This window comes from Myotis davidii, unplaced genomic scaffold (genome assembly GCF_000327345.1).
Source record: "Myotis davidii unplaced genomic scaffold, ASM32734v1 scaffold148, whole genome shotgun sequence".
Classification (NCBI taxonomy): Eukaryota; Metazoa; Chordata; class Mammalia; order Chiroptera; family Vespertilionidae; genus Myotis; species Myotis davidii.
The window spans coordinates 3,400,316-3,410,125 of NW_006299479.1; the positions used below are offsets into that span (position 1 = coordinate 3,400,316).

The 9,810-nt window shown below is 43.1% G+C and overlaps 1 protein-coding gene across 1 annotated transcript in view; it reads left to right on the top strand.

The window, feature by feature from the left end:
- Nucleotides 1-9,810, top strand: part of CDON (cell adhesion associated, oncogene regulated) — an 80,728-nt gene that overhangs the window by 50,603 nt on the left and 20,315 nt on the right. The window contains exons 12-14 of the mRNA XM_006775052.2: nt 1,457-1,660; nt 3,598-3,779; nt 4,754-4,859. Coding sequence (XP_006775115.1) covers nt 1,457-1,660; nt 3,598-3,779; nt 4,754-4,859 — 492 coding nt within the window. The remainder of the gene's footprint in view (nt 1-1,456; nt 1,661-3,597; nt 3,780-4,753; nt 4,860-9,810) is intronic.

Genomic DNA, 9,810 nt, shown 5'->3' on the forward strand with positions numbered 1-9,810 from the left:
CCAGCTGCCTCCTGCACACTCCCCACTGGGGATGTGCCTGCAACCCAGGTACATGCCCTTGACCGGAATCGAACCTGGGATCTTTCAGTCCACAGGCCGACGCTCTATCCACTGAGCCAAACCGGTTTCGGCAAGATATTCTTCTCTGTGGAGATTTTTTTCCCCTAATAGCTTTCTTTTCTATTCAAACTGTGGTGTTCTTTGATGAACTTTTAATAACTCTATAAATACCTGTAGTATGATGAGTTTTAACCCCAAATGAATCGACAGAAGGAAGTTGTTTGATTATGTAGTATTTAAAGAGATTTGCTAACAGTTCTGTTCATTCTGTTTCCATTGCTTTCTTACTTGAAAGGAATACAGTAAGTATCCCTCAAAGTTGCCTGCTTTGAGTAGATTCCTTTTTACCCATGAATCAATTTGTTTTATAAAATCCCACGCTTTCTCCATACAAGTACCATATGCTACAGTGTTTTGCCCTCATGTACTTGTGTCTGGGTTGAGGGGTGTTGAGACAGAGGGCGTTGCTTGAGCGGTGTGCCACTAGACAGAGGCGGACTCCCGTGGTGACTTCACCTGAGCAATGTCTCCCTGGCCGGAGTGGGTCCTCCTTGTTCCGCTCAGAACTAGCTCACTGTCCAGAACTCACAGTGGAATGGCAGTGGGCTAATTGGTGATGTACCAGGCTGTTTCTAGCAGCATTCTTTCCTTGTAGGAGCGAAGTGGGGAGCCAGTTAGGGTTACACAATGGCTTGGTCAGCAAGAAGAGTTAGGTACATGGTTTCAGCTGAATGTGTCTTATGTAGCTTGGATGGATAAAGAAAACACCTAAATTCAATAACACATAATTTTACTGTAAATTTACTATCTTACCTAATAATAGACAAGCATGTAAATTGACCCTCCCTCCGCTATGCTTACCAGCCAATTAGGAGAGTATGCAAATTAACCCAACAAAGATGGCAGTTAATTTGCATACATAGGCGTGAGGCAGCTGAGTGAAGAACTGAAGGCTCTAGCCAGAGCAGCAAAGGCCTGGGTCCCAGGTGCTGGAGGAAAACCGGTGCCGGCAGCCAGGGGAAGGGAAGGCCTATTGCACGAATCTTCGTGCAACGGGCTTCTAGTAAATTATAAGCACAATCAGACTGGAAGCGGCCAATGATAAAATTGCTCATACACTGTTTTAGCCATGAATCCAAATGAGCCTGGTCACAATGATCACACTAACGTTCAGTTTTTCAGAGACAGTTGTCAGGTTAGTAGGTTAATTTTACTTCCTTCTTTTATTTCCTGTATTTGGCTATTTCATTGCCTTTTAACAGGAAGATATATTATTAACTCTGGCAAAGTTGGAAGAACCTTTCATTCACTATTTGGCAGTTACCCCTTTTAGTTGGTTTGAGTTATTCTTGTCTCTGACACTGCAGGATACTGAAGCGAATGTTTCCTTTTTCAGTTCCAGAGGCCCCCGATCGGCCCACCATCTCCACTGCATCAGAGACGTCCGTCTACGTCACTTGGATTCCTCGGGCCAATGGGGGTTCTCCAATCACTGCCTTCAAGGTCGAATATAAACGGATGAGGAGTAGTGATTGGCTGGTGGCAGCTGAAGATATCCCTCCTTCCAGACTCTCGGTGGAAGTTCGTAGTTTAGAGCCAGGTATTAATATTCCAACATTTCCTTCTTATACCATCCATGCTGACCAACCATAGGTGCATAGTTTCATTACCCATATAGTTTTAATTAGAGTATTGCAAGCTTATTGCATGAAAATGTGAAAATAAAGATGAGGCTACGACTGCAGTGAAAGCTGCTGTGCAGGGGCCTTTCCCCGTGGGACAGAGCTGACTTCAGAGGGGCTCCAGCGAGCGCCGAGTGAGCCCTCTGAGTGTATCGCTCGTGGACGTGGTGGCGTGGTGCTCCAGCCTGGTCTGCAGCTGGCCATCAGGTGTGTCGCCTCTGAGGCTTCCTGAGAGGTGCAGGCCAAGGTTAGCCACTTCCTGTGCCCTGCCTGGGCCACCTGGTATGAGCTGCAGGGTGATGGGCTTAGAGGTGCCCAGGTCAAGCTGTGTACTGAGTCCAGCTACCTCCAGCACCAGGCCTGGGGCCACTTAGCAAGAGGTATAGGGCGCACCAAGGCCAGATGCTATTTGTTTGGGTTTGTGAACCTTTGAGGGATTTTCGGAAAGTTCACTGCATGAGCTAAGATAGGCCTTTGGATGGAAAAGTCACCGAAAGCGGCTTGGGAGGGCCTTCAAGTTGGTTGGGCGAGGCCTTGAGGGATCACCATGGTAGCCGGGTTGATGGAGACTCAGAAATGGTGCCTGTGCCTGCAAGGGGAGAGCTCAGCAAAGGAAAGTGGCTTCTGCCAGCACTTCCGTTTGAAAGAAAGCTGCCCCTCTAGCCTTCTCCCCAGAGCCAGACAGTTGAGCTCCTCCTCCTACGTCCCTGGTTCCTTTCATGCTGGAGCTAAGAGTGAGTGAGTCCGAGTAATCTGTGCACCGGCCCTTTAAGAGGAACTCCTGGGACTACAGCAGCCCTTTGTGTCAGTCCGCCACCATTCACCATTCCTGCGGGTTTTTACAGCCAAGAGCTCTGGGGACTTCTCTTCCCTGCACTGGAAACCTGGGCTGGGGGCCTGGGAGGGGACCCCTCCCTCTTCGGGGGACCTCAGCAGCTGAGATAGCAATCCTGATTTTTAACTGCCACACCCATTCTGTGTCTGCCCCTCCTATCGGTCTCAGTGTGGCTTCGGCGCATCCTTCATTGTGTTCAGCTAGATTTCAGTCGGCTCTCAGGGATTGTCTTTCTGTCATTTCGATGTGATCGTGGGAGGATACCAGGACCACACTTACCCACTCCGCCATTTGACTGGAAGCCCACCGAGAAGGCGGCAGCTGTAAATGTGTGTAAGGCTCCGGGACATTTTTCACATGGAAAACACTGTCTGCGGAAGCCCCCTGGGCACTTGTGAGCTAGTAGGAACCTTGCTTTAGGGGTCTAATTTATTCTCTAGATTCCAGATTTTCAGAAACTCACACCCTTCGTGTTGTTGTTTTTTAAGTCTTAAATCGAATACAAATGAGTATCTTCTGTTGTAGTCTAAATCTGCTCCCTCTTCCCCCGTTACAGGTGGAATCAGAGTGACATAGCCCCACAGCGCCTCTTCATAAATGCATTCACCACACTAACTCTCCAGTTGTTCTTTCCAAGGGAGAAGAACCGGGTCTTGAGCACAGACTCCTACCACACACACACACACACACACACACACACTAATACTGTCTGTGATGGGTGTGACTTTGGAACTGGATGGTGCAAGGAGCACATGTGCTCTTCCCTGTTCTCTGTCCGCCCCCTTCGGGGTCAGATCATTCCTCTCTTGGGGTGTTTACATCTTGGGATTGTGAACACACTGCACTGAGCAGCTACTACCAGTTGCTAGAAATTGTCACGTGGGTAGGAATCTATTTACCACACAGGCTTCAGAGTATGCTGTTGTTATAGCACAGTTGTCATAGTTTGGGTATTGTACCTTCAGTTGTCGTATTACAGCTTTTTAAAAATTCTGGGTTTTTTTTTTCTCTCCTCAAAAGGTTCAACATACAAATTTAGGGTCATTGCTATCAACCATCACGGTGAGAGTTTTCGGAGTTCAGCGTCTCGTCCTTATCAGGTGGCTGGGTTCCCCAATCGTTATTCTAACCGTCCAGTAGCCGGGCCTCACATTGTGTACACAGAAGCCGTCAGTGATACGCAGATCATGCTAAAGTGGACGGTAAGTAACACGTCTTCTCTAATGAGGAGGTTGTCTGGTTTGGCCATGTTAATAGTTTAATGTCCTCATGACGGGGTACAGTGAACAGCAAATGTTTGAACTTTTTTTAAAAATATGTTTTTATTGATTTCAGAGAGGAAGGGAGAGGGAGAGAGAGATAGAAACATCAATGGTGAGAGAGAATCATTGATTGGCTGCCTCCTGCACACCCGACACTGGGATCGAGCCTGCAACCCAAGACCTTCCTTGCCTCAGGACCATGGCGCATCCCAGTTCCTGTGCCCTAACCGGGAATCGAACCTTTTCATAGGTCAATGCTCAACCACTAAGCCATGCCAGCCGGGCAGATTTCTGAGTTTTGTTTTTTTTTTAATTTTATTGATTTTTTGCAGAGAGGAAGGGAGAGAGATAGAGAGTTAGAAACATCGATGAGAGAGAAACATCGATCAATTGCCTCCTGCACATCCTACTGGGGATGTGCCTGCAACCCAGGTACATGCCCTTGACCGGAATCGAACCTGGGACCTTTCAGTCCGTAGGCCAAAGCTCTATCCACTGAGCCAAACCGGTTTCGGCAGATTTCTGAGTTTTTAAGTGAGGAAATTGAAGGGCACAGATATTTGTCTAAAAGCACATATTATAAATGGGGTAGGGTTAAAAATAAAATTATTGTTGCCTCAGCTCTAATCCAAGTGTTGACTTAATTGCCATTTCATGATTTATTCATTTTGAACCAAATGTACTTTTATGCCTTTGAACCTTGTGAAATATATTGCTTTAATTTTGGTTAGCCCTGCAGTAAGCTAAGCGCTCTTCATACCTTTGAATACCTTTGAATTAAATTTAAAATGGTCGTCAAGGATGTTTGCAAAATGAATCCAGAGAAATACTGTTATGCAGATAAATAAATCTTAATGGATTTGGGAGTTAAATTTATTTTTGTTTTTGACAAGTTTTCTGCTTCTGTTTTTTAGTATATCCCGTCAATTAACAATAACACTCCCATTCAAGGATTTTATATCTATTACCGGCCAACTGACAGTGACAATGACAGCGATTACAAGAGGGACATCGTAGAAGGTAAGATCCATTGGCAAGCGGGGGTCCCAGTAAAGAGTTTTGGAAGGAATATTATAAAAAACATAATCCCAGGTTAAGAGAGTGTAAAAAATTGAAATGGTATATGTGCTATTACTCTGAATTTTTCTCAGAGAAGGATAATTTTTTTAACTTAATATATATAGTAGCTTACATTTTGGTTGTAAAAATTGTCAGTTACAAAAGTATGGGGGAGGTCTGATTTATCAGTAGTTCATCTGAAAATAATTTTTGTTTCCTGTTTTATTTAAATGAATAGTAACCAGTGTATAAAAAACTGCAACTTCTAGCTATATTTTAAAAAAATGATGTCTCAGTCAACAGCTCCATTGATGTTTGCACTAGAAAGATCACATCTTGAGCATGTTACCCACTTTTAGAGATGCTGAAAAATTGGAATATATGTAGAGAGAAAAAACAACAACAAATAGCCAAGATGGTGAAGGGTGCCCTAACTGGTGTGGCTCAGTGGATAGAGCGTAGACCTGCGGACTGAAAGGTCCCAGGTTCGATTTTGGCCAAGGGCGCACGTCCAGGTTGCAGGCTCGATCCCCAGTAGGGGGCGTTCAGGAGACAGCCAATCAATGATTATCTCTCATCATTGATGTTTCTATCTCTCTCCCTCTCCCCTCCTCTCTGAAATCAATAATATATATATATATGGTGAAGGGTGTTGAAACTGCCTTTCTCCTGCATTTATAATACAACTCAGAACTTTGCATCTGGTCTGAAGGCACCACAGGATCAGCTGGCCCTGCCTGCACCTGCAGCCATGTCTCAGGCACCTCTTGCTGTCTCACTGTGTCCTCTGTCCCACCCAGGCCTTCCTTCAGCTTCCTTGTGTGCAGCAAGACCTTCCTTGCCTCAGGACCTTGCACAGCCCAGTTCCTGCTCCCTGTGTGCTCCCCTCCCAAAGGCTTTATCTAAGTGCGCTTCTCTGTTGTGGGCTTAAGTATGTCTTCCTCAGATAAATCCTCCCACTTAATTTCTAATCACACCCTTCATGTCTATTTCATAGAAATTCATCATAGGTGTATGTGTGTGTGCACATACATGAAATTATTTGCTTTAAGTTTGTCCCCTCGCTAAATGTTAACCTCCTGTGGGGAAGGGACTTTTTTCCAATACTGTTTCCCCAATCCGTACAATGGTGAAGTGTCTAGTATTCATTTATTGAATGAATGAAGTCCAGAGAGAATAGTAGAATGTCTAGGATGATCACAGAATTGTTTCACAACTGACAGGAGAAAAAAGATGACTAGCAAGCAACGTGAAAGACGATCGTGTGGAAGAGAGCGCAGTCATTTGGGGGAGGGGCAGTTAAAAGGAAGTAGCATAAAGGAAGCATTCTCTAACATAGCATTCCTAACACAGGTGCTGTCAGCACTATCATAGCATTTCTAACAGGTGCTCTCAGCACTATCATAGCATTCCTAACATAGGTGCTCTCAGCACTATTGTAGCATTTCTAACATAGGTGCTGTCAGTAAGATCTTGGAAGGGATTCTTGCTTTGGGAGCAAGGCTTCTTTCAGGGTTTTTTTCACTCCAAGATTCTGACTCTTTGAAATACTAATGTCCTGATGGACCATGTCAGAAAATCGCCCTACGCCAAGATTATTTTCATATGACTTCTTACATCTAATACTGCGTATAGTTTTTGTTATATGTAGTCTTACAATAAAATACTTTAAATATGCTAGGAAATCACATTTCTTTAAATATTGTAACATTTCTCTTAACGGTTGTCCAATGGAATTACTTTTATAATATAATGAAAAATTTATCATCTGAGTTTTAAAACCTGGCACATAGTAGGTGCTCAGTAAGTATTTGTTGAATGAAATTGTTTCTCTTTTCTTAATCTGGAAAGAAATTAGTTCCTAAAATTTGCTTTAAGAATAAAGAATTGGGGAAATGTCGAAAAATAATTGTTAGTAGCGAAACAGTTCTGTGAAGTCCAGGTAGTAACAGCTTTGAGGGAGCAATGACTGGGAAAAGCAAGAGGAGGGCCTTTGCATGCCAGTAATATTCTCTCTTGACCTTGTTCAGGGTGTGAACATAGTGAGCTGCAGTTATGGGCACTTTTCCTTACACATTAAAAGACTATTAAAAAAGAAAGAGAAAGAATTATTAGTGCCTGTTCTACATTTTAGTCCTAGCTAGGTCTTCATTTTACTTCAGCTGGGTTAGGAGAGTGGGGCTGTCAGATATTTATTTTTAAAATCTTTTGACAGAGGTTAAACATTTGTTATAAAGTAGTTTTAAACAAGGCAAATGTAAATAAAATGAACATCCCACCCTGTCTCTTTGTTTCTGTCCCTTCTCTCTCTGTGTCTCTCTCTCTCTGTGTCTCTCTCTCTCTCTCTCTCTCTCTCTCTCTTTCTCTTTCTCTCTTTCTCTCTCTCTCTCTCCCCCACCCTTCCTAGTTCTTCTCTCTAGAAATATCCACTGGAAAACAGTTTTAAACTATATTCTGTAGTTACATCTTTGAACTCCTACCAGTTTGTGTGATGTGACTATTGAGTGTGGAACTGGGAAATCGCTTTAAAGGAGCTTTCGTATCCAGCAGTAGAGTCTGTGAGTGTGCGTTTTGCCTCACGGTTCACAGAGAGTGTGTTTATAAACGTGGTAGACGAAGCAGCTAGATGTTTAAGTGGGCTGCACTGTGCTGTGTAATTTGCTTATTTCTTATTTTCAAGTTTATGCATTTGAAATTCCTTTTGTGGCAGTTAACTAGTGGCCAGCTCTGCCAACTCGAGGAGCACAAGTGTTTACCCGCTGTGCGTAAAGCGGTCTTTAAAGTGAAGTTTTAGGTTACTTATGCATAGCGACTCAGGTCATTCCGGCCTTTGGGGAAAAAATGGAAACTCGCATTGTTAAAGAGTACAGTACGAGGACAGTTATATTAAGTGATCCTATTTCTGAAATAGTTCCACGTTTAGATAAACTATGAACGTTTCTAGCATACCACTGCTTTTTTGCTGGATATTTTTATCTTACCAGGTTAAGTTGCATTCCAAGTAAATCAGAGTTATTGGTCATTTGATCTTTAAGTCTGTGCTTTTGGTTTCTCATCTTTTGTAAAATATCTTTTCAGGGGAAAAAAAAATTGCACGTTGACTTTAAACCTAATAATGCACTTGGTTGTCTTATTCATCAGGGATCAGTAAACACTCATTCTCTCTGCTGATGTTTCCTGTAATTTTAGCCATTGGAATAATTACCGTAACAATGGGATATGAATCCGTTATTTTAACGGTTTTCTCTTATTAGTAACATATCAGGAGCTTAATTTAATTCCATTTTTGCTACTGCTGTGAAAGGAAAACTTCAGATCTAGTGTAGTAAACAGTCATGAGAATGTGTATAGTAAGGTGAGTGCAGGGCTGGGCTAGGAAAGGCCTAAGGGTAGAGAGAAAAAATAGACATTTTTTAAAAGAAAGATTTTGGAATTTTGCCCTGGCTGGTGTGATTGGAGCATCTTCCCATGCACTGAAAGTTTGTGGGTTTGATTCCTGGTCAGGGCCCTTGTCTGGGTTTCGGGTTCGATCCCAGATTGGGGTGTATGGGAGGCAACTGATCTCGAATTGATGTTTCTCCCTCTCCCTCGCCTTTTCCCTCTCCATGCCCCGCCCCGCCCCGTCCTTCTCCTCTCTCTAAAATCATTAAAACATATCCTTGGGCGAGGATTTTAAAATGAGAAAGATTTTGGAATTTAGAAATAGGTCTGATCTAATCTCAACCAGATTTTGAGTTTGGTTTCTTTTAAGGTTCTCTTTTCATTTATAATCAGGTCACAGATTTCCTCACTTATTGAGCCCTTCAGGGTCTCTTGATCCTAGAACAAACAGGTTCTTCATCTTATAAAACAGGGGTCTTTATAAATGAGGGGTTTTGTATTGGTGTCCTGGGGGAAGGGTTGTGCTTTCAGATTGAAATATTTTTGTCTGTGTTGAATTAGAGAGGAACCTGGCACTATCGGTCTGTCAGCCAAATCGCTCTGACTTGTGCGGGGGGGTTTGATTTTTTCCTCCCCCTTTGATTAATTCTTAAATCAGTTGATGGTATAGTTGAGTTTCTCAGAAACAGTGGCACCAGTTTGAAGAGGGATTAAAGGTGCTTGAAGAGTTAATTAACTTTGGTAGAAGTGTCCTGTTTATTAAAGTTTGTCACGAGTCCATGGAAGTAAAAATGGAGAGTGATTTATGCTGGAATGTTCAGTTTAGGAGTGTCCCTGAGGGAAGTGCTGGCTGTGTGCCACGGGTAACAGAATCAGTCTATTAGAGATACTTACGTGGTTTGGAGACCCTGCCCCAAAAGAGGAGAAACAGTGGAACAGTAGGCAAGGGTTTCCTGGGGTGGGTTTGCTTTCGGATTATCCTCAGCCTTTCATTCAGGCGTCTGTTTATATGTCAGTGTATGTTGAGTTCCTTGCAGCGGAGTTGAGAGCTTTGCTAACTAAGCCTGTCGTGTAAATGGTCACTTGTTCTGGGAAAGGCACACTTGTGATCTCACATGCAATGCTGCTCCCTGACGGGTGGGCAGAGTGGACTGACTTGCTGGGCTCAACAGGTGGATCAAAGCGCTGAGGGTGTTTTCCCCCTTTGGGTGAAATTCACATGTATTTTACATGTATTTTATTTGTGATGAAACGAAGTATTACCACCAACACACAGGTATAGCTTTAATTCAGTTTATCTCTTTATCATTTTTCTCCATGCCATGGAATAGAAATACAATTTATTTGTGGTATATTACCAAAATACTTATATCACGTACATTTTCATCATACAGACTGGCTATATGGTAATGGATGCTGCTCCCACCTCATTTTGAAATTATTAAGTAATTATCTTGACAGAATCACTGAGGTTGTATGACACGTAAAGCTTGTCTCTTATCTTTCTTTCTAGGTTCAAAGCAATGGCACA